General features: G+C 48.7%; 1 protein-coding gene across 2 annotated transcripts in view; it reads right to left on the bottom strand.

Annotated features, from left to right (window-relative positions):
• LOC125752040 (amyloid-beta A4 precursor protein-binding family A member 2-like) overlaps nucleotides 1–25876 on the bottom strand; it is a 53931-nt gene that overhangs the window by 13917 nt on the left and 14138 nt on the right. Inside the window, exons 1-4 of one of the 2 annotated variants that reach the window (XM_049031571.1) lie at nucleotides 10164–11216; nucleotides 5577–6548; nucleotides 3020–3100; nucleotides 1692–1728 (exon numbers count right to left, since the gene is read on the bottom strand). In XM_049031571.1, coding sequence (XP_048887528.1) covers nucleotides 1692–1728; nucleotides 3020–3100; nucleotides 5577–6548; nucleotides 10164–10898 — 1825 coding nt within the window. In that variant the 5' untranslated portion in view covers nucleotides 10899–11216. Of the gene's footprint in view, nucleotides 1–1691; nucleotides 1729–3019; nucleotides 3101–5576; nucleotides 6549–10163; nucleotides 11217–25876 lie in introns of those variants that run through there. The other variant, XM_049031572.1, reaches the window with a different exon arrangement.

Here is a 25876-nt window from a genome sequence, read left to right as displayed (position 1 = left end):
TCTTCTTGTTTCACCACTTCAAACTGTTTTTAACAGCATGGTGTAGTTTAATCTCAGAGTATTTGGGGGCCGTCAGTCATCTCTCGTGTGGCTGTCGGTCAAGTCCGTCAGGCAGTCAGAAGCCACCAGAACGGAGAGCACCACTGACAGGGCACTGACGTCTCCCCAGTCTGATATACAGATTAGCATACAGATTCTCAGCTGGGTGAGTCTATCATGCCCATCACTGGGCTTTAATGCTGCTTTGCTTTCTCCAGGAATTCTCCACAGGTCTCATTCACAGGACCAAAATAACACCGTAGTGAAGGAAAGCTATGATTAGAGTGTAATACATGTTTTTTTCTGCTTTTAGCGCTCCGGGGGGGGGGGGGGGGGGGTGAGGCAATGACATTCTGACTATGTTGTATTTCTGTCTGAATGAGCAAATAATGATAATTTATACATATATAAAAAAAACCTATGTGAATCCACAGGCTAATCCCCAAACACCCCTGGAACAAATGCTGTAACACAACATAATGCAGCTTCATTTCGTCCAGGGCTGGCCCAGTCTATAACCCACATAGGCGATCGCCTAGGGCACCATTTAATTAGGGGACTGAAAGGAACTAGTAAAGAAATGAGAAGAAAAAAGAATGACCTCTTCTTCCCTGATATTAGTTATTTACACTAGTTGTAATATTTCACTACTTTTCTCGTGAAACAGACGCGAGCTACTTAGCTAGCTACTGGAATGTTTTTTCCAGTAAATCGACAAAATCTGTTTTCGGCTGCTCTTTGGGTAGATGGGCGCTCAGCGGGATCTCGCCTAGGGTGCCTGAACACCCAGGGGCTGCACCTGTTTGGCTTATGGTTGTCCTATGTGTGTAGGAAAACTGCACCAACAGATGGAAGGATGTAGCATGTCCTGTTCAGTACTGTGTTTTGCTTGTTGGGATACTCAACTGAATTCAGCTGAGGTGTGCAGGGGAACAGGGCAATGGATGGGTGTGTGTGTGTGTGTGTGTGTGTGTGTGTGTGTTTGTGTGTGTGAGTGAAAGGGGGGTCCCACTCAGGCCAGTGCCAGCAAGCAAACAAAAGAGACTACAGGGCGTGGTCAGACCATTTCCAAAACCGTCTGCCTCGCTGATTGTCCAATGACAGAGCAAGAACAGCTGATTGTCCAATGACAGGCCTGGAACAGCTGACTGTCCAGTGAAAGAGCCAGAACAACTGAAAGTCCAATGACAGAGCTGGAACAGCTCACTGTCCATTGACAGACCTGGAACAGCTGATTGTCCAATGATGGACCCCGAACAGCTGATTATCTAATAACAGACCCAGAACACCTGCCCATGTGAGCAGGGCAACAGACATCCACTGCAAACACAGCAGGTGGCCTCTTGATGCTGGAACGTCACTGCCGATACAGAAACCAATTCCCTTTCAAGTGTTTCCCCATCCGGTACAATTTTCAAAGAGTCACAGTCCCAACGTGCTGCTAGGTTTTGCAATTTTAATAACCTCAGAAAAAGAACGCTACTTTTCCCCATCACTTTGGATCACTGTCCCAACACTCCCTCTAATCTGTTTCGGACGTTGTATTTGTTTCTGACGTTGCTGAATTGATTAATATATATACATATATTTTTAAACAGATTAAAATGTCACGGGCAGTTTATGAGGCTGAGCGTAGAAAGGCAGCCACTCACCGTCCACAAAGTTGGGGAACGTCGTCTTCTTCGTTTGCTGCAAAACGCAAGGAGGAGTCAGTGAGAAGCACCGTGGGAACATGAAGGCCCTCGACATTCCAAACCCAGGAACAGGAACCGCCCGTCGAGGCAAACTGATGCTCCTCACTTGACGATGGTTCCACTTACGATATTTCGACTTGGCGATGCGTTAGGGATTATTTAGCCAGATTTTCCCAGGCCCATGATGTCTACTGAACACACAAGTGTGTTGAATCATATCATATATTCATACAACCCCATCGTAAGTCGAGGAGCATCTGAATACTGTTTGTATATTTGGCTATTTTCACACCAAGAAGAAAGCAAAAGAAAACAGGGAAAATATACAGAATATCTATTCCACTCTGCTGGGAGCGGAAGGAAATGAATTAATGAAGCATTTATGAAACACACAGCTGACTATTCTATTAATTCATCTTGAGAAGTATGAGAGTGTAAATTAACCCAGGATGAAGTGGATTTACAGACACGCAACAGATGGCTGTCGACCTGTGGCTACAGCCCGCTATCAGACTAACAGTGTCTCTCACTATGAGCTGTGTGACCGGGTGTACGAGCCCTCTGACAGCTGAACAACAGCTCCGAGTCTCACAATGACTGCCCCCCGCCCCTGAAAGGCAGCGCCCACGTCGTGCCGGTTACAGCCTGAAAACGAGCTCCCTGCAGCTCCGTTAACGCCTTTATCGGTGTGGAAGGGCTCGCGCAGACAGCAGAAAGGCAGCGAGGCTCTCAGTGGACTGTGTTAGGTCCCACTGGCCTGCAGACCATCCGGCAAACCAGTACAGCTCTGTGATCGAGCTACAGAACCGAATTAGAGAGACTGAGGGAGACACGTGGCTCAGGAGCCGCTCGGTCCACGCCAGCGACCCAGGGGCTTTCTGAGGATAATGGCTAACAGCTGACCCAATTGCCGTTCAAAGTATGTTTTTCGTGAAGGTCATTTCTTCTGAGGGATAAGTGTGCTTTAGGATCCAAGTGACGTGTCCTGTAAGCACTGGGCATCATTCTTAAGCAGAAACGATCTCTCAGCATCAGTAAAGGACACAGAGGATTCCTATCAAGGCTGCTTAGAAAAATGTTTCACAACCTCACAAAGGCTGGGTCACCGCAGCAAGACCAGCTTTTAGCCTCACATTGCATGCAGTATCTGATTGGCTTGTTCATCTGCAATCTGGCAAATCAGAAACCACCGGGAGCCCATAGCAACTCAGCGAGGTACAGAATTCCCAGCATGCTCTTGCGATAACCAGCCCCCATTCCCCACAAAGACAGAACGGCCCACTCACCTCAGGGACATTGTTGTTCTCCAGAGGCCCATTGAGGTCTGAACGCTGCTGTTTTCTGGGCTGCTCTGCACTATTAGATACCTGTGTGGAGATGCAGTGGATTGAGCAGGAGGCTGGAGAACAAGTCATGGGGCGGCAACCGGTCTGATGAGAACAGGAACCGAAGAGCTTATAAGCCAGGCTGAGAGACAGAGACACTAGCTGCGTGATGGGGAGACAAGCGGCCTCTTATCTGCGTTTGGCATCGACAGTCACAGTCACACACACAGACGCCACCCCAGCACTCGGCAGCCATTTCAAACATCCCCGGGTTCTGAAACAATAATATGAAAAATAATAAATAATACATGCAGGCGAAGCGAAGCCTGTCATTCAGCACCTTCACTGATGCCCGAAACGTCAGCATTTCTTATATCCGTCGCCTGTAGGCCTCAGACCTTTCACATTGGACACTGCGCCCCTCACACCCCTCACCCAATCAATCGTAATGGCTTATATATCGAGTCGGTCATGGACGAGCGAGGCGGCTGGCGTCCATGTCCTCGGCGTTGTGTGTCAATCCATCCATCGGAATAGCTGCTGTTCCATCTCATCAAACAGAGACTCTGACTCTGATACGGAACTAATTGCATCAGTTATCAAAATCGGAGACAGTCGCTGTAATTTCACATCTACTGAATCTCGACCCGTCCGCTCCCGGCTTTCCTCACTTCCTAGCCCCGGCCGCTGCTCAGTCAGCTGATCAGATTCATTAGGTGTTTAACTGGACGTCCGTAACGCCACACTGACCATGACCCTGTGGCAGAAAAGCAGTTTTGGAAGCCAAATGGATGGACTGACGGATCGGTCTTCGAAGAGACAGAGAAACAGGCTGCAAGTCTGTTTGCTGTAGTGGGCGGGGTTTTTGGCATTAAAAAAGGTAGGGTTAGGGTACACAGCACAGCATGGGCCTTTTGTGTGTGTGTGTGTGTGTGTGTGTGAGAGTGTGTGTGTGTGCGCTGGGGGGGGGTCTATCTTGGCTGATGCAAGCGACCCCCACAGTTCCAGTGGATGGACAGAGTTCTGCAGTGGCCTCAGCTGGGAGGTCTGGGAAGCATTTTCAGAGGGGGGGGGGCGTGGAGTGGTTTGTTGAAATACCCCATCTGTCCCTAGGTCATAAATAACTCCCTTTTCCTCATTCCAATCTGTTTCGGCTGCGACGCCCTGCCGTGAGATCCAGACGAGCCAGGCCACGCGACCTTGAGGAGGCAGCTGCGGCAGCTGACGTCTGCGATCGGCGCCGTCGGGTGCCGATGGGTGGCGAGCGTCCCCCCACAACCGGCGGCAGGTGGTGTCGCCGCTCAGACAGCAATGTGGCTCCGCCCCAGTATCGCTGCAGCCACAGGCTGTACGCCTCATTTCCCCCCAACGCAAGTATGACATTTAAAACAGAAAACAACATTTTACGCCTAGAAAAATTCTATGTAAAAACATTCAATTTCTCGGATGGTTATAGCCCCCAGGATGAGCAAAACGATTTTTTATAGAGCTGCACATTTTGTGCAGCAATGTTTAAATGTCCTAGTGCATTTTTAATGTCAGCCATAGACCTACGACTGTCATTATATCCATTATTCAGCAACAGAGGAAATATGCAGCAGTTTCATTCCAGCGTTGTCTGTGCTTGGGGGGGGGAGCGGGGGTGGGGGAGGGGGGGAGTATCACCAAGAGTCCACTTGTACACCAATGTATTCTTAAGGAATAATTTCACAGCATCAGATCTGATGGCAAGAAAACCATGAAAATCGATTCTCCGTGAACCATTTGGCCTGCGGCTCGAATCGGTATCAAATTTCTTGCGTAGAGTGTTGTGCTTTACTTGTGAGGTAAACACGGCGTGTCCGGAGAAGTCATAATTTGATTTGGTGTTTTCTGTGGCCCAGGAGAATCATCTGATTACTGTGCACTCTTATAACATGGCCCTGCTTTAATTTATACCAAAAACAGTCCTGCTGCGATTCTCAAGGCATCAAAGTTGCGTGTCGATGCCTGCCAGTGTAAACCACTAGCCAAAGGACACGTGTGAAATGAATGCTGGCTTGACTCTGGCTTTAAAAGCATTACGGAGAAGCTTTGTGTTGGTTTGTAGTAGAGAGCTGTTGGTCTCCCCTACGGAGGAGGGTCATCCTAACCTTGCCCTAATTTCCCTTTAATCCCGACAATGTTATTACTAGCCTGTTACGGGGCTCCGAGCTTCACCCTGTTTGACTTGTCTAGACTCACAAAAGAACATTTCTTTTGTCTGAAACATGTGCTGAACACGTCAAAGGTACTGAGATCAAAGCGCAAGTACAACTCAGTCTGAGAAATGCCCTCAGATTACTGCAAAATCTGCTGTTAGAGGAACACACCCTACAGCTCTGTCAAGCCTGAAAGTTTCTGCGCTCTTCCCTTCATGTGATCGTTGTGGGATTTGAGTGTACTGACAACAGGAGGAAAAAGCTGAAGCCAGTACAGCCACAGCTCGAACATGCGATGGGAACATGCAATGGATACATGCGACAGGAGCAGGCCTCACCTGCTCCTGTGCCCACTGAGCCCTATCGTCCGGGGTGCGTGCCCGGCCACTGAATCCTCTCGGAGGCTCAGGGTTGTGCCGTGCCGGGGGGAGGTTGAGGGAGCGGGGACGGCCCTCGTGGCAGTGCAGGGTGCGGGGCGCCGGCTCAGGGGGCGGGGGCGGCTCCTCCGGGCTGGGCTCAGTACCGCTACTCAGGCTTCCCACGCTCATGCTCATCTTGATCTCTGCTACTATCTGGTCAATGTCCTCCTCGGCCTCGTCCGGCACGGCGTTCCCGTTGTCCGTGGGGGCATAGTAGTCTCCCGTGTAGCAGCCGCCCTCGCCCTCATCTTCCTCCTCGTTGGGACAGTATCCTTCACTCCCCTCAACGTCCTCCTCTCCCTCACCTACATCCCTCGGCAGTTCCTGGCACTGGAGGTCCGGCTCCAGGCTGCCTTCGTATCCATGCGTGCCCGGGTCCCGTTCCAGTGGCTCCTGCCCCGCCCACTCCTCCACCGCCTCCTGGCACTCGTCAGTGTCGGCCGGCGGCCCTGGGTGGGTGGAGGCATAGTTGCCGTCACCGCAATCCACCCCCTCCAGGTAGCTGTCGTCCTCGGGGCAGTAACGGATGTAGTACGTCACGGCCTCATCCTCTTCGGGCAAGCCCTCATCGTAGTCTTCCTCCTCGTCTTCCTCGTCAGATGTGTTGTTGACATAGTCGGAGCTGGAGTCCCCATCCATGCTGTCGGGGTGGGCAGGGCAGTCACCACACGCGCCCTCGGGGGTGGCCGGCCTGCTGTCTGTCAGCCCAGGCCCCTGAGGGCCGCTGTAGGAATGCGGAGGGGCCTGGGCTCCCTCTGCCCGCTCCTTGTTAGGGAAAGCCGCGGAACAGGCCCGGGCGCGGGGCTCCGCCATGCTGCTGCTGGTACTCGTCGGCTTCCTGTGCGCCATGGCTGGCTGCTCACACGCCTGGCATTGCCGCTCACCCCGATCCTGCATGACAAATGGGGGAGACAATTAGACACATCAGAGAGAAGTCTGCAAAGAAACTCCTCACAGGACCTCCAGGACCCGGAGACACAGCTACTCCGGGCATCGTGCAGGAAGAGCCCCGGGGAAGTCTTCACATCAAAGAGGAAAGGAGATAACCAGGTTACATGTATAGGAAATGATTTTGTGTAACTAATGGATACGCGCTAACGGCAGCGCTGCATGTAAGACGGTACACGGCGAAACACCCAGTTCAGTTAAACAAATGGCGTGGTCACAAGAAGCACTATACTGCAATTGTGATTTATTTTTTCCAAAGATAAAAACACACAAACCAAGAATCTATAGGACAGGGGTCTCCAACTCCTAGAGGGCTACCGTCCAGTAAGTCTTCTATCCTACCTTCCTTCTGATGAGCCACACCTGCTCTCAGGTAAATACCAGGAACAGGTGTGGCTCATCAGAAGCCAAGAGGGACAGAAAACCTGCTGGATAGTAGCTCTGCAGGACCGGAGTCGGAGACCCTTGCTATAGGATATATATGACACAGCCACCAACAATGTAGCTCTCTTACACACACGCCCTCAATTCACCCCCTTGCAGAACTTATACTCTTTAAGCTCCACCCCTCATTAGACTAGTCCATCTGGTGCTTAATCCACTGATGCAATTTCATGAATATAATAATACGAATATAAATATGAATATTTGTAGGAAAACATGATTATTACTTTGAGCCAATATCACCCACCAATGTTATTCTTATCCATATGGAATAATATTCACATGTATTACCACACTATATACATATATAACTACCTCCACTGATGGTTGCTCCTGCTACAGAGCAAATGCTCATACCAAAGAACAACCTGGCAGCTTCTTAAACACGCTGAGAATGCTGCATCCGTTCAGGACCAGAGGAAGCAGGGAGTGTAGCGCACAATCAACAGCATGACAATAACATGACGACACGGAAGAAAATACCATGTGAAAGACAATTAAAATAAACAGGTAATACTACATGTAACCCACCCTGTGGGTGAAGTAATGTAAGTAAAACTAAAGTTAAATAAATAATTTTGTAGTATAACCCTCAAGGCAACATGCCTCACAACATAGTACTCAGCTGATGAAAATGAAAAGCAGATCATAATGTCTGAGTGCTGAACAACGTGAAACAAGAACAGGAGGGGAGTCCAGTGCCCACTGTCATCCACAGCCTTTCCTCTTCTTCCAGATTGGCCAAAGGCGGCGATCTTGACAAGAAATCTACAAGTATATTCTTCTTCCCAGGTCTTTCATGGATCTGAAACCTAAATGGTTGAAGAGGCAGGTACCACTATGTGATTCCTGCATTATTATCTTGCAGGGTATGCAACCAACTTAAAGTCCACTGATCTATATTAAAATCAAATTCTGGTCCCAAACTAGAGATCACCTTGACAGCAAGACGGAAACTCACTGCCTCCAAACCCTGGGCAAGGTCTGCTCCATGTCTAACTTCAGATGCATCCACTTGTACCAGGAACGTTCCTTGAAGTTTGGACTTTTCAGTACAGGGGAGGAACCCAAGGCTTTTTAATGTAATGAGTGCCTTCACACTCGCTGGGCTCCATTTTACAGGGCCGCTGCTTGCTTTGATGGTGAAGTTTGAAAGAGGTTCAGCGACAGTTGTAAACTGCAGGATTTATCTTCCGTACCACCCCATAAGACTGACATAAGATCAAACCTGTTGTTCCTTTGTTCTTGGCAATGGGTTGTTCAGATTTCCTTGTCCCCTTGTGGACAAATTTGTCTCACTCTGATATTGTTCCCAAGATATTTTTCCTTTATTTTTGTGCCCAGACACATTTTCAGAGGTTCAGTGTTAACCTGCCATATTAATCTTCTCCAGGACGCCGCAGGCATGGCAGTATTGGTTTTCGATGTCATGCTACAAATGACTATATCATCCAAAGAGGCAGTGAAGTCGTCTTCATTAAGGGTTGGCAGGTAGCTGGCACTCCACAGAGACCAAACGGCATGACCACAAATTGATGTAGACCTTGTCTGCTCATCCAAAGTCACCTGCCAAGAGCCACAAAGATCAAGTGTAGTAACACACAGAGCTTGGCCACTTCTCTAACAGCTCATCCATTCGTGGCTCTGGATAGGCATAATATTTTGACACATAAATGCCCTTCCAGAAATCAACTCAAAACGTATGGAAGCATCTTCATTCTTTGAGAAGTATACTACGTACTTGTATATTTTACAAGATCAGTCCTTCCCAACTTGTCCTGGCAAAGAGCTGGGAACTTACTTAACCCTTGTGTGAGTTCCTGTTGGTGTTGAAATGGCAGGTGGTTTAACTACGGCTCTGACTTCTTCTTTGACCTTCTTCCACTTCAACTTTACTCACTACTGAGGATCCTGTAGGTTTAGGGTCCTGTAGATTCAAGAGGTGGTTTCTCCTTCCATTCTTTTAACATAATAACATGGTAAATCTGACTTTTACCATTTTATGCACGTGATACTTCATAGTTCTCAGAGCTTGCTCACCGGATTTCTAACTAGGGCCCTTGCTATTTTGCCGGAATTTTATTATTTATCCCAGTCCTTGCCAGTATCTGTCAGAAATTTGGATGACATATTTTTGAATCACTCTACAAGCCCATCAGTCTGCAAGTCCATCAGTCTTAAGGTGATAAGGACTCCTTTTCCGCCCTGAGATGCCCAACTCCTAGTGAAGCATTTTCATCATTTTTTTAGTTAAAATGAGTACCTTGATCAGTGGTTATTTCTTCAGGAACTCCTACCCTGGAAAAAAGCTGCATTATAGCAAAATTTTATTTGGAGGTGTTTATAGATCAAAGAGGGAGAGCTTCGGGAGACCTTGTAGCATTAATATAAATCACCAACATGTACTGGTAGCTTGAGCTACTTTTTTTCCAGGGGGCTCTACATCCACAGCTAGTCTCTTGAGAGGGACATCTACCATTGGTAATGTAATAAGAGGAGCCCTGTCAGTTTGATCGATAAGGCTTTTTTTTGGCAACTAGCCTTCCTAGAACTCTTTAAACCTCCTCAACAAAAGCCATGGGTAGCATCAAGGAAACATTCAAAATCAGCATCTGCCTGAGACCATGTCATCACTGAGCAGGACATTATAAGCCTTTGCTTGGAACTGACCAGGTCACACAGCACAGGAGAACCAAGCCCAAGATCATGAGGCAAATCAGAAACAACAGCAGCTTACAAGGAATTTGACTACCAATGTCCACCATTATTTCTGTTAATGGGTATCGTTTTGTGTCCCCATGAACACAGTAGATAAAAGAACAGGCAGCATAATTAATATCGGCACCACCCACATGACACTTCTTAATAAGAGTCACTGAGCTGCTTGTATCATGAAGTGCACGCACCTGTTGTCCATTCACAGTAACAAACACTTTAAAACAATTTGACGCAGCGATATCACAATCCTCAACATAGGCATATAGTACAGACTTGAAAGTTTGGACTTCCATACAGGGCCTGTCTGTGGTCCCCTATAATCTTAGCCCCCCCCCCCCAGGTGCTATGCAAGGGTCCAAGGTTACCAATATAGTTCTTGGCTACTGTACTAAATACCTGTGGTCTGAAATGTGTTGAGCTTCTTCTGGCCTCCAGGTACTGCTGTGCCAACTCGGCTGCTTCCAAACCATTTGTAGGTTGATGCTCCTTCATCCATGTCCGGGTTACTGCAGGAAGTATGCGAAGAAGCTGTTCCAGGATGATGACTTCTCCAATGTCCTCCTTGCTACGTTGATCTGGCTTCATCCATTGCTGATATAATTCTTTAAGGCGATGATAGGTTTCTTTAGGAGTTTCATTATCAGGCGTCACCATGAACCGGAAACGTAGCCTATACGTTTCTGGTGAACTACTAAACGTAGGCAACAGTGCTTCCTTTAGATCTGAATAACTACAGGCTGCATCCTCACCCACTGATGCGTAGGCCTCCAGCTCTTTGCCAGTCAGTAAAGGAGTCAGCCGACGTGCCCATTCTCTTTCTGGCCAACGCCAAGTCCGTGCCAACTTCTCAAAGCACAGCAAAAAATTCTCAATATTTTCCCTGGCTTCATGTGATGCAATTTTAAGCTCTCTCTTGTACAAGTCCATTGGTACTGAGCGTTTGACAGCAGCTAGATTCTGTGATACTGGAGAAATCCATCTGGCTGCTGGAGTAGATAAGCTTATATGTGCAATGGTATCGACAGAGCTCTGAAGCGTCAGTGGAAGAGAGTTCATCAAGGTTGTCAGCTGTTCTTTCCAACCTCTAATTTCTGCCATCAATCTCTCTTTCGGTACCTTCTGTGACATCATAACTTCTTGACGCAGTAATACTAAGCTGTCTTCTGGCGGCCTTGCCGACTTCTCTGACTGGTCAGCCTCCTCCTCCCAATCAGCATGGACCTCTGGTCCTTCCTCTTTCTTCTTTGGTTGGGCAGCTCACACCAATGCCCCTATAGCACCTGAATGTGTGGTCGTCTTGTAGCTGACCATCCCAGCACTGCCACCGAATGTCACACCTGGTCTAGTTGAGGGTTTTGTGCACCGGTTTAAAGGCCACTGCATATGTAAAAACAAAAGCCTACAAAAGTTCAGCTAAACAACACCAACAAGCACACACAAAACAAGAGTCTATAGGATATATATGACACAGCCGCCAACAATGTAGCTCTCACACACGCCCTCAATTCACCCCCTTGCAGAACTTATACTCTTTAAGCTCCACCCCTCATTAGACTAGTCCATCTGGTGCTTAATCCACTGATGCAATTTCATGAATATAATAATACGAATATAAATATGAATATTTGTAGGAAAACATGATTATTACTTTGAGCCAATATCACCCACCAATGTTATTCTTATCCATATGGAATAATATTCACATGTATTACCACACTATATACATATACAACTACCTCCACTGATGGTTGCTCCTGCTACAGAGCAAATGCGCATACCAAAGAACAACCTGGCAGCTTCTTAAACACGCTGAGAACGCTGCATCCGTTCAGGACCAGAGGAAGCAGGGAGTGTAGCGCACAATCAACAGCATGACAATAACATGACGACGCGGAAGAAAATACCATGTGAAACAAAATTAAAATAAACAGGTAATACTACATGTAACCTACCCTGTGGGTGTTGACATTTCATGGTTTGTACGGCTATATGAATGTATAATGGACTGAATTACACTGGAATTCATATACATTAGCCTTTGTATGCCACTCCACAACTAAATCAAGCAACTGACTGAACTAATGTAAGAAAGACTAAAGTTAAATAATGAATAATAATTTTGTAGTATAACCCTCAAGGCAACATGCCTCAGAACAAAAGTACTCAGCTGGTGAAAATGAAAAGCAGATCATAATGTCTGAGTGCTGGGCAACGTGAAAGAGGAACATGACGGGGGTCCAGTGGCCGCTACCGAGCACAATTTGGTAAACAAATGTCTCTGTCCAACAGCCCTGAGGTACCAGTGTGCCAGCAACGCACTCTGGGGTGATTCTGCCTCAGTGTACTGGAGAGTGCAGCCTGTAAGACTAGGAGCAGGGGGGCAGTTCTGGGGGTAGTTCTGTGAGTCTCCGATCTCAGCTCGCTCCACCTGGGCAGACCATGATGCCAGTAGCAGGCAGCTTGGAAATCAGCTGGGAGTGCCAGCTGATGCGGGGCGGGACCCCCTGAGCCATCAGGATACCCCCCCCCCCATACAAGGACCCTTTGGTTCCAGCTTTTGTCCTCTTTCCCCCCTCCCTCATTCTCTTCCCTATTCACCAGTGATTTCCATGGCCACCCTCCAGAAATTAACGCAGACCTGAAAAGGTCAACTACCCTCCCCACCCCCCGCCTTTCCAGCTCACCTGCTTCAGGGCGCCCTCCCCTCGCCTTCAGAACGCGGCCCCCGCTATGCTCCATGCACGGCGTGACTCCCTCTCGCGCCGCGCCGCGTCGCTTCCCCCCAGCCCACGCGGAATCCGTCGTCAGCCTCCTCATTCACCCCACGGAGCTCGCATGCCTGCTTTTACTGCAATGCCGAAACGAGCAGTAAATATCAGATAAGGCGAGGAGAGCCACCCCACGTCTTACCGGCTGGGTAAAGGCTGCCGAGAGCTGGACGGCCTTTCTGCAGGGCTGGCCACGCCCCTCCAGCATCAGCCCCCAGATGCCCCCACCTCCCTCGTCTCTTAGCAGCCCGTCACGCCTGCCTCCCGCCAGGAATTATCGGTAACTAAGGGTAACAGCTCCCACTGGGTACCACTGACCTTTAAACCCTTCTTTGTTGACTCGCACCATGCCCTTACCATTGTTTATCGTTTATACCAGCTTCCCCCTGGTAGGCGAGGGCTCTGCTGTTCACTTTGGCCTCAGGGCTCCTTTGCACCATAAATCTCCCACTCTGTGGTGTTTATCGAATTTGAATACATCATCATACGGAATGTCATACCTCGTTACAATAAATTCAGCAAATTTATGCTGCCCAGTTGAAATGAATTTCAACATCCTCCCCATTAGGCCAGTACAAAATAAGACAATATTTTTCCTTTGGTTCATGGATAAAACCTGAATCGGGCAGAGTACTCTGGTTATAGTGATGTACAGAGAAAAACGCCTCAAAACGAGATACACTAAACCAGAAAAACATGTAAAAATTGCTGGTCATTTTCAGTCCCGGAGATCAGGGTCAAAGACACCACAATTGCGATGCTTTATTTTTTAAACAGCCTAACCGCTATAATGAGCCGGACTGAGCACTATACTCAGATCGGCATAATGAGGGGGCCGCTGTCACGTCTCCATCCAGGGAAGCAGGACGTGCAGGAGATGGGAAATGGAGCAGCTGTACAGGAGGGTCAGTCAGGAGGGAGGGAGGGAAACCGTATCGTACAGTCACTCCAGGCATCCCGCTAACATCCATCAACAGGCCAGCGAGAGCCTTCATTCCCTATCCCGATTTAGTTACCACATTAATATTTACAAGTATACTACCACGGCAATTAACAGCGATCATTTTCACTCTCATACTGTATGTAATGCTACATAAATGATGAGTCCCTGTTTTTTTACCTGCCTAATTGCTACAGCCACAGTCTGAATTTTGACAGCAGTAATTGTTTTGTAAGCTGGAGGAATATGTGATATTCTAAAGAGATATACAGGGACACAGTATCCACTCTATCTGCTATCTGCTAATTGGACTAATTACCTTCTTAATTGTACTTGTCAATTTAAATATATCCAAGAAGTTGCTGGCTGGGGTTCTCAGCTGCATGTCTGGCCACATGAATGCATCACAGAAATACTGTCACTCTGAACGTCCTGAGAATCAGAATTCTGGGGCAAAGAACCAAAGGGTACCCAAAAATGGGATCCTCCCACCCGGGCATTGTGGGATCCCCAAAAATGGGATCCTCCCACCCGGGCACTGTGGGGTACCCAAAAATGGGATCCTCCCACCCGGGCACTGTGGGGTACCCAAAAATGGGATCCTCCCACCCGGGCACTGTGGGGTACCCAAAAATGGGATCCTCCCACCCGGGCACTGTGGGGTCCCCAAAAATGGGATCCTCCCACCCGGGCACTGTGGGGTCCCCAAAAATGGGATCCTCCCACCCGGGCACTGTGGGGTACCCAAAAATGGGATCCTCCCACCCGGGCACTGTGGGGTACCCAAAAATGGGATCCTCCCACCCGGGCACTGTGGGATCCCCAAAAATGGGATCCTCCCATTTGGATACTGTGGGATCCCCAAAAATGGGATCCTCCCATTTGGGCACTGTGGGATCCCCAAAAATGGGATCCTCCCACCCGGGCACTGTGGGATCCCCAAAAATGGGATCCTCCCACCCGGGCACTGTGGGATACCCAAAAATGAGATCCTCCCACCTGGGTACTGTGAGATTCCATGACCCTTAGGAATAGAATTCCACATTCATCCATATTCTGTAACTTCTTATACAGGACAGACTCACAGGAGAATTAAACCATTCCGCAGAAATACCGTCCAAACAAGAAGATACCCCAGATAAGGATCTTAAAGAGAAACTGCATGACAGACTAAGCTAAACCAGGGACCTAAAAAGCCTTTAAGCAGAGAGGAAGAGGATGAAAAAGAAGCAGAGTGCAGCCTTGCAATCTCCTTCCCAGGGAAGGGATTCTCAGCTCCATTGACAGAGACACGGCACCCTGTTGACAGCCTCCAATCCCTTACCCACAATGCAATGTGGTGACATGGGCAGAGGTTGCTCTCTCTGCGGTTAAGGACAAAATGCCTGCTGTCAGTGGCTAAAAAGGGCATTTGTGCTGCTGAATCATTAAGATAAAGCGAAAAAAACTTAAATATGAGCTTCAGCTGAGAAGTAATACAATTTCACTGGTAAGTCAGCGTTTAAACATAAAGCACAGGGTTTTTACGCCCATTAAATCTTTTTTTTTTATCTATCTTTTTTAATTAATTATCATTGTTGACACGCCACAGCACACAACAACTAAATGTGTCCTCTGCATTTAACCCATATGTGACAAGGTGACATGGCGGGGGGCAGCTAATTCAGCGCCCGGGGGGCAGCGCTTGGGGGCGGTACCTTGTTCAGGGAACCTCAGTGGTGCCTTGCTGGTTGGGGATTTGAACCTGCAACTCTTTCAATTACAAGTGCGCTTCCCTAACCATTAAGCCACCACTGTCGAACCTTCAATTATTCAAAATAGGTAAAAAAAAAATAAAAAAAACTTGTGACAGAAATGGGGAGATTTTTTATTTTTTTTTTTACTTAAATTAATTTTTGCAATAAACTGTCACTTGTGCTATTCTGCCTTGGATAACCGCCACCCCTCCTGCAACCCTGCCATGAGCAGCTACATATGGATGGATTGATGGATGAATGGAAATTGATTATTTGTAGGAGCTACAAGTCAGAATCCTGAATGTACTTGGCATGGAGATGAACACTTAGCAAACAGCCCTGTACGCACAGGAGGGTGATGTACAGGACTGGGGCGAAAGCACTCAGAGAATGGTGCCTGTTTTGACTGATACCATGCTGAATGGATCCAGTGTAGGAAAAAAAAAGCTAAAGATGAGAATAAGGCGGCGTACTGTAAGTGCCCTGGGGGGGGGAGGGGGGGTGCAGAATCTGTGTGTGCGAGAGCCTCACAAAGCCGCTCAGGAGCAGGGGGCCCATCTGTCAGGCCGCCGAAACAAACGGCCCAATGCAGCTCTACATATTAGGCTCCAGCAGCCTGATGCATTATATCAATTTAAAAGGCAGAAATCCAATAAAACTCAGTCGTTCTCCCACACTTGTATGCCTGAGAGTCATGAAAAACGGTGCACTGTGTCCCCAGGAAAAGCGCAGCAGGCCAACAGTCGCCCTCTTACCTTCTCCAGGAGGAGAAAAAAAGACTGTGTTCCACAAAAGGTACAGAGTACATGAATAGATCTGTGCTTTGAACCTCTGCCCCACCCAAAATGCCTCCCACGGGGAAAACTCATTAATAACACCGCAAATTACTCCAGGAAAGGTGTCCAGAATTAATTTTATTTGTGCAGGACACTTTAACCCTGACTTACGCCAACAGAAACAGATGCCAACACACTCCAGCTGACAGGATGACAAAATGTAAATGTCCTTTTTTTTCCCGGGTGTAACCATTAGTCAGATTTAACAAAGGTAACTATCAAGAGTGGATCCGCTGGATCAAGTAAACAGGTCACAACGTCTCCAACTGAGAATCTCTGTCTAATTAGCTATTTTAGAGCATTTATTATAATTATGCAGCACGTTTGCTGGCCAGGAGCTCCTTCTGGAGACAGCGAATACCAGGCGACAGCCTGCAGAAACAGCAGACAAGGCAAGAAAAGCTTTGCAGTCCACTGCAACAGCCCACTGCATAATGAGGAGATGCATGTGCTGAATCACTGAAATGAAGGGCCTCCATTCAACACCATTATCTCCAAAACTCATACCTACATACAAGCAAACGCTTCCCCTGGATGCACCCAGGCTGGGCAGGAGTGGCATCGGGCCTCTCGCTTGTACAATGGGCACCATCTTACTGCATACTCAGTTCTCTGGGAACCAAAGCACTGCATGTCACTGCATTAACTCACTTTAATCAGCACCAACGTGCAGCAGCCAACCGTGAATCAGCCGTTTAAGGTATGAGGAATTCACTCGGTCGGTTATATTGGCCGCAGGAGGCCATGTGACCTTGGTAGGCAGGTGAGGCCTGAACAGGAGTTCCCAGGGAACTGGGGTCAGAGACGCACGAGCCCTTAAATGAGCAGAGGGTACAGATCGGAGAGAGCAGAGCTGTCCCTTCACTGTACCACTGTACCAGAGTCATCAGCACTGTGTCCTGCCCAAAGATGGGTGCGTTACCCACTGGCACCCCCTAAAATCACTTCTAATCTTCCAGTGTATCTCAGTGTTTACTAGATGATGATACTATGCCTGGCTAACAAGAGACAGAGCAGAGATCCAGCAGAGACTCAGATATGATACGGTATGATCAATGCGTCAGACACACAATTTCAGCCGGTTCGGCTGTTTGTTTATCTTAGGCCGACAAATCCCCACCCTTCTGACACAAACACTGCATTCCTCCCCACAGAGAGGCAGCGGCAGCATACCCACGCCAACCCACACGGCCGATGTGAGGCACGGTAAAATGCCCGCGACTCCATGGCAGGAACGGCTGTGAGCAGCGGTGTCTTTCCTCACTCCCTCAGCCGGAACGTTCTGGACGTGACCAGACGCGTGCACTCAGCTGTTGGGAGACGAGGCGAGTCCTTTTTGTTGAAAACGCTGATTATTCCGTCTGGATGAAGCGTGTCGGCGTGGACAGTGGCGCTGGAAGCCAGTGGGGAGCTCGTCACAGGACCTGCCGCTCTCTCAGGTAGCGGGACTGGATGCTTCTCGGCAGAAATCTGGCTAATAATCTCAAATGCGGCAACAAGCAGAGGTGGGAACATGGGAAGGGCATGTTTTTTTTTTGGAGAAGACCATGTTTTTAGAGTAGAGAGAAAAACATAAAGGAAAGATCATCTTATTTAACTAATTTTCTTCAATAGCACTGACAGCAATTTCATTCTACTGTACCATCCCTGAAACTGGACTATCTTCTAATAAAATGAAAATAAGTCTTAGTCCTGTGAATTGTTCAGAGGTCTGTTGACACATTTTCCATTATGGAAGTCAGAACCACACTTTTCATCCCTCCATGCTACTCTGAAAGCAAAGATTGTATAAAAATTCGAATCGGCCAACCCACGCAATCTACTGCATCATATTCAATTTATGTCAGAAGGATTATTAATGAATGTTTTAATAGCCTCCCTTGTTACTGCCTATATCCTTGAAAATCCATCTAATGTGCACTAATAAAAGTCCTTTCCTGCTCGCCTTCGAAAAGGAGGTGGAGGATTTATAAAAAAAGGGAACCAAATCACATGCTATGGCTTATTCAGCCTGATGTGTTTAGAGGATATCACAGAGAAAGAGGGAGTGGAAGGAAGAGACAAAGAGCGAGCGAGAGAGCGAGAGAGAGAGAGCATGAGAGAGAGAGAGAGAGAGAGAGAGAGGTCCAGTCCTGGGAGGGGTCATTAAGAAGGCCCAGAAAAGGGTCAGGGTTGGAGTAAGAGCCTTGATGCCGCACTGCACGCACCCCCTCCCCAATAACAGGCTCCACAGCCAGTGCTGCACAACAAAGAGAGAGCCGAGTACTCAGTGCATGAAGAGACAGCCAGCCACTGGGAAGCTTGTCTGATTTACTGATCTTTGGAGATGACATCATTGCTAATATCCCACAATGCATTCTGCTGCCTCTGGTTAAGGAGAAAATTACATGCATTCGAATTATTGATTACATTAATGTTTAATTTACGGTTAAGGCTTTGGGTTACAGTATTTTAGCCCAAAGCAGGGTCCGTTAGAGTGTTGTTTGCAGTGCTTATAATGATAATGCTAATTAGCTTGGCAGCTTGAGGTGAAATACAATGCAGAGCGACCATATCTGTCTGATATATGAATCGCAGCCAAAGTCTTCTGGAAATATCATGCTCGCCTTTCTTGTAATTTTCCTCTTAGGTGCTGGCCGGATTTGCCCGACTCCCGTTTGCGTGCTGTGTCGGGATTAACCAGTGTCCACCGCCTGTGACGTGCAAGCTAACGGCAAACAGTCAGAGCTGCTCATGCCTCGGATCGCTTTGCTTACCGCGGTGGAATCATCTCACTGTAACCTCATTAAATTACACAGCATGGGAAGATAATAGTCAGTTAATCGGATAAAAAAAAAAAAAAGCATTCAATCAAAAAAAGAATGATGAAGAAATACGGCAGAACTCTGGGGCAGGTTCGGTGTTCGGTGACAGAACGCAGTCCGGCTTGGTGTGAGCGCAGCTCTGCTGCTATGGTGAGAGAGGTATGCCTGTATCGCCGTGCCAACTAAGCCTGTCACCGCATGCCTGGTCACGGCCACTGGATAATGCCCCCTTATGTCAGACTGTGGGGTGAGGCGCTGGCTTCACTCCTCTGGGGCTGAGGGATCAATTTTCTCCCCAAGCTTTACAGTGCAGGTTCTCTACAAGTCCTTTGGTTGTCATCCATAGTCCAAAATTTCATTTAACCTTAATTTTATTTACATAGCACCTTTATCACGGAGCACTGCTACAGACCCCCAGCAAGGACCCCAGACTGTAAGCATGATGCAGGCAGGAAAAACCCCATCAGAGAGGGGAAAGGTTGGAAGGGGCCAGACTGAAGGGGGAGCCCATCCTGATTAGCCACACATTTCGGGGACCTGGCACCTCCATAATTGGGGAGTGCTCTGTGATAGAGGTACGTCCCATGCAGGGTGGGCCCCTGTCATCTGCTCTCTGCTTCCTCAGACCCTGTACTGCCCATTTAGAAGTATCTCAGGAGTGAAATCACCATGGTATTCTGTCAAACAGGGATGCCATGTCTGCCATGCCGGTGACGCCGCTTCACTTGCGGTTCGATATCACAGCTAAACTGGCAACCCTGCTGTTAGCGCGAGACCTGCCTGGTCTGGAGTCTGACCGCAGCGTTAATGCCACAGAAGGCCTCCAGCCGCCTCTCGTTTCCCGCCGCATCTGCCCCTACGACGGCCTTCATCCTGTTCAGCAAGAGAGAGCCTCTTCCTACAGAGCTCCTAATGACCTGCTTTATCAAGTGTGACTGAGTCATTAAATACCAAATCAGAGTCATGAAATGTACTCAAGTGTAAAAAAAAAAAAAAATGCAGGAAAATTAAGAGAGTATTGTCTGTAGCAAGGCCTCAACAATTCCACAAGCCTGCAAGGTGTCTTTGTTAAATACGTGTGATAAATAAAATGCTGCGAGCAGGTGTGTGAGACGACTTCAGAACAGATTTCTGCAGCGAAGACCACACAGTGGTGTGTTTATCAGCAGATTCCACTCCCCCCCCCAAAAGGAAAACAAGAGTCCTTTCATGGCTGAGACGTGGGGTCCGGCTCTGGCTCTGACAGCCAGGCAAGACAAGCGGAAATTCAGATTTGGAGACCTGCGACTTGCACCCCCCAGCCCCCCGGCGACTGAAAATTGCATGACTCTGAAATGAAGTCTGCTGGGGTGACATTGGAACAGCAGCAAATTAAATACACGTCCTGCATGCGCATGCAAATCCCCCTCCACCCTCCTGCAGATGTATGGTCGTCTCCTCTCCTTCGCTCTCCTTTACCTCACTTGATCTCCTGCCGTTACTCCCATGGTGACGGAGGCCAGGTCTGCCCCTCTCCATCTCTCACATCAGTCCAGCACTCAAGGGCAGCTTTATGATGTTCAGGATGCCCTCGTCCCACCTAATCGCATTTACCTCCCGTGCAGCTGCTGCTTCGCTCTCCCTGCTCACCCGAACCCTGGGACACTTTTCCCTGCCTGGCGTTTTTCGCGTGCGTGTTTTTCCAGCCAGCGATGACCACGCGGTGCGCTGAACGTGACACGGTGCGCTGAACGTGACACGACGGTCTGTCACAGCCATCGCCGCATGTGCACAAACTCCCCGCCCCTCCCCCCCGTGCTCATTGATATTCCGTGCCGATCGCCTTGCCGCAGCCACCCAGGGAGGGGCAGGAAGGCACTGGGGGCCCGTGAGTGCCGTCGCCCTGCCCCGCACGCTGCCTGGCTCCTGTCGCCCTGGCAACCACCTTTGTTCCCGTGGGCGAGATCACCCCCATCATTTAGCAGCTCGGAGGTGAGGCCACGCCCCAAGCCGGCAATGCCACCCGGCCCAGAATGCTTTGCTTCAAGAAAACATAAATCACAAAACGCAGAACAGTGCCCTGCTGCACCAGGAGATGCAGTCCAAGCTGAGAGGGGAGAATGTACTCTGTCAGGTGGTGTTTATTTCGCTCTATCAAACTGTCATTGTTTTTAGCTTTTATAACAACAAAAACATCCATGCTAACAAGCAAACAGAAGGCTATCTATACATCACAGCATCACAGACAGGCAGATCCATACAACACTCCTATCTTCCTGATGGAAACATTGTTTGCGATCATGAAAACTCTACCAGGCAGAAAAAACACACAGGACACAGCAGTTAGCAGTAATTAATTCCCTGCGGACGCAGACTAATTAAACGCGTCTCCCAGAGATTGTGACGGAAGGCTTCGTTTCACAGTCACATCGACTCGGAGGGCCCCTCATATGTGACGCCTCTATGACTGCTAATCACATGCACATCGGGTCCGGCCAATGAGCATCCAGCAAGGACTGTGCCGGAGGGGGGGGATGCAGGGGAGCACACAAAGAGCCTAAGCTAACCCAGCTTTCTGCTAGACAATCCACAGCTTTGTAAGAAGAAGGACCATCCAGGGGACCCTGAAGACGAGTTTGAGAAACACTGTACTAACCACTGGGGCGAACGGTTTAGAGGTAAAGGAATAAGCACGGCTCACCTTCTCACTGATGCTCTTCCTGCTCCCCAGATGAAAAAATCAGCAGTTTGAAGCTGACCTGTCACACTGAGAGTGGGGGGCTGCATATTAACGGTGTCGTACAGGCTGGTTAACAGGAGCACCTTCACGGGCGGATGGGTGCGAACCAGAGCCAGGCCACACGGTACAGACGACAGGCGGTGTCCCGGGCTGCCCTGGGGAGGGGTGGGACCTCCAGTGCTGCTCCCCCTCACCATGGTAACAGCCCCCGGTAACTGTCACCAGCGGCACCAGCTAATGTCCCTCATGCAGCATCTGAGGGTGGGCGGGGCGGGTCGTAAGTCACGGCGGACGCTCCAGCCTCAGCACCCCCCCTCGCCTGCATGCCGGCCGCCCGCCGCCCTCACAGGGTCACCGGGAGCCACGGAGACGGTCGCTGGAGGAGGCCCGTTACCACGGCTACCGACCAAAAGCCTGACCTCTGCCGCCTGCTGTGGTGAATCACGGCTGCAAATCACTGCCGGCCACATCGAAGCCAAACAGCTGTGGGTACAAATCAATTAATAATGCATCTCCAGGGACGACCCGTCAGGGACATTTTATTTAAAGTGATGTACAGAGACCGATCCCTCATAAAACTGGCTGAAGAGATGGAAAAAAAACTAGTTTGATTTCTTACATATTAATAGAGAGAGTGATCTTCCTGTGAGCTCCAACTTCAAGGTAAAAAAAGTTAGATAACAGGAGAACCTGAACAAATGCCTGCCATAGCCAGTAAGTTTCAAACTGGAACGAACCGCAGGCAGCAGATCACTGCGCAAAACTGTAACAACACCTGATTCAACAGAATAATGCGAGCGATTTACCCCATCTGGATTTTAATCTTCCAATTAACTGCAGGCTCATTAAGGCTTTAGCAGCATGTGACTGGCAGCAGCATGTACTGAATAAAGAAAAATGAATCGGCGCCAAAAATACGAAGTCTGGTGACATTCACTTGGCCTCCAGCACTTGCGAGGCCTTTCCCCCTAAACAGGCCAGCGTGGGCAGCACAGCGACACGAGCCGACTCCGCTGCACTGCCCTCACACTAACTGGCAGCGATACACTGTGAACGGTGACACTCGCAGGAGGCAGCATTTGCAATTAAAGCAGTTTATAGCTAATCATTTTAACTACATCAATTTCCACCTATTCATTTTAAGTATAATGTTGGAAGATAAATAAAAGCTGCCATCTCTCAGCAGCACCTGCCATGACTATCTGTCAGGTGTAGTTAACGACCCCTCGCTGGTCTCTAAGCAGGTTAGGTAAATGCTAGCTTAGTACGACCCCCAAAGACAATGGCTCTGGCCTCCTGATTGGACAGGGCTATTTTTGGCTCTTGCTTAAAGAAAGTCTTCCAGCGGTGAGATATTAAATATGAAATATGGAAGTGCTAGAAATGACCTGGCTGGAGGGACAGCGGCGAACCGGCAGGGAGGATCACATGTATGCGTTTTTGGTGGATGCCGCCAGGTGATCATCACCACCGCCATCATCATGACCACCATCATCACCATCAACACCACCATCATCATCACTACCATCACCTCCACCACCATCATCATCACTACCATCATCATGACCACCACCATCATCACACCACCACCATCATCATCACCACCATCATCACTACCATCACCTCCACCACATCATCATCATCACATCCACCACCACCATCATCATCATCATCAAATCACCACAATCATCATCACTGCCATCACCTCCACCACCATCATCACCTCCACCACATCAGCATCACCATCATCTTCATCATTACCATCACCACCATCATCACCATCATCATTCTGTTTGTCTACCTCTGATGTTACTTGTTTATCAGCTCCAAACTCTGCAATTGTTTATTGGTGCCAAATTTCTGTAAGGTTCTTTGGAGCTAGAATTTTAGAGAAGGGAGACTGGAAACGTGTATAAAAAAACAGAAAGTAAAGACACACCCGACCTACCACCTATCCTCCAGCTCTTGAAACCTCTCTCCAGTAGTACATCTCACACACCACCCAGGTAACCGCGGGACTCCTGCTTTTTAGAGGGTTCATGAGGATAACGCCATCATGCAACATGCTGCTCTTCACTTCTGAATGACTTGCAAGCGTCTTAAACATGCATGATAACAAAAAGCTCTGCTCAAACCACCCTGAAGGTTATTTTCGATTCTCTCTACAGTACACATTAGCACAAGATGGCCGTGCTGTGGAGTGAGTAGCTGCCCATTCGAGTATAAAATGGCATTCAGGTAAGCAGGCACAGCACGTCCGTCTCCCCTCCTGTTTTCAGGCTCTACGAAGGTCCCGTCTCTCCCAGTTCACATTATCGTCTGCAGCCAGGAGACCAGCCAGCAGTTCCCACTTCTATCTGCACATCCTCACCATTCAATCTTCCTCATCAACTCACAGACTCCAGGGAGCCACTTCATTTTAAATATTACTCCCGTGTTTTTTACAAGATGAGGTTGGCTGCAGATCTATTATTATTTATCATTATTATTATTTCCTCAAATGTTTTACCAAATGGGCTGCGTGGTTCTGTAATTTAACCCTTCCAGAAGAGCAAAGAGGAGGCATGAGTCTGCAATAAGGGGTATCAACCCCAACAAGCGGTCAGCAGTAGACCCTGCCCCAACAAGGAGCCGCTCACACATACGAACATGCCCCACCGCACCAGATATGGCTGGACAATCCCGGATTTTTCTCCATCATATATGCGTCAACAGCTGGGCGTTCTGACCTGCATGGTGATTATCGTTCCATGTGTGTAACCGGGGGCTACGCTGACTGAGACGCCACTGGCCAGACATGAGGCAACATGTCACTAACACCCCAAGCAGCACATTGACCACAGACATGATCAGGGTGCTTGGGGGGGGGGGGGGGGGAGTGACAACATGTTTGGTGACCCTGAGCTGAGACAATGCTATCTGCCACCGCCTCCTGGGCCCGACCAACAGTAGTACGCATCTCGAACAACAACGTGGACCAGGGCCCCCCCCCCCCATACCACACAGCCCCAACGTCACCTCCCCCCTCCAGCACCCAGTGCCAGTACATGGTGCTCAAGAGGAACTTCAGAGACCAAAGATGATGAAAAGGGGAACCAGAACTCCATCACAATTACGACTCCTGAATGACATTTAGTAAAGTTAAAAAGCCGGATGAGAGAAATAACAATGAAGGTCTTAGAGAGCAGCTGTTCAGACTTAACAAGGTGGCACAACTGATATCGCGGCATGAAGATCTCGCTTCTCAAAGTCAGCCTCCGCTTTCTCTGTAGGTCCTTCAAAAGCATCTTCATTTTTAGGGGTCCTGGCTTTTTAATTCACACACAAATTCCAAGAAATAAAAAGAACTGCTATTTCATTTTTCCATCCCCCACAAAAACCAGTCATTCTGTGATGAACAGATATGAGCAGGATCTCCTGATTGACAAATGATCAAGCGATGGTGACGCGTGGAGACAGGAAACACACCCTGGCGTGATACGGTCCCCCCCACACACACACACATTTAGCATTAAGCTACTAAAAAATATAACAGCTATATCAGATCTCTTTTAAAATACAGACGAGAAGCTGATGAATGCTAAGCTGTCAGTCCGGCAGAGGGGGGCAGGGGGTGTATGAGGCAGGCTGTGGGTGTTACAGATGGGAATCTACACGCAAACCCTTCCAGCTCCTCTGCACACACAGCATGCCTCACCAAGACTGACAGAGACTGCCCATCCACTCTGTTATCTGTGTCCCTTTGGCAATCACCGTCCGCATTCATGTCTGTGTGTGGCCAGCAGGGGGCGTAGTGTTTAAGGATCTAATGGTTCCCAATCCAAAGGCCCTCAGGTGGCACCCTTGACCATATGTGGATAATTCCCCATACATGTGCAGCTACTAATAGTGCAAAAGTAGGAAGCAGCTTCAATCAGAGACAACAGCTTAGTGAGCCACTGGCATCCAGCTCCCTGCACACTGCAGCCCTCTCCTCTTATGGAATACTCAACTGGAAAACATGCGAGTGACAAGGAGAAAACGCCAGCAACACCTCCGCCGCCGCTCTACAGCAACAGTGAAGAGAAAAGAAGCCCCCTGTCCCTGACCTCTGACCTTCCCGGCCTTTCTGTCCTGCTGAAAGATCTGCTGCTGCTGTGATGGCGATCGATCTCAGAACGGCATTCTCTCTCACGGAGGGGGGGGTTATCAAAGGAGGCATTAATGTATCATTCAGTTTGAACACACTGACAGTTAATGAATATCAGATTCAGGGGCACCCCTGCCTGTTCGCAGTTCACCACAGACACGTCTGCGCAACACTCTT

Source organism: Brienomyrus brachyistius, chromosome 11, assembly GCF_023856365.1.
Source record: "Brienomyrus brachyistius isolate T26 chromosome 11, BBRACH_0.4, whole genome shotgun sequence".
Classification (NCBI taxonomy): Eukaryota; Metazoa; Chordata; class Actinopteri; order Osteoglossiformes; family Mormyridae; genus Brienomyrus; species Brienomyrus brachyistius.
The sequence above is the reverse complement of the archived record's forward strand: the minus strand, read 5'-3'. Positions and strand labels throughout refer to the sequence as shown.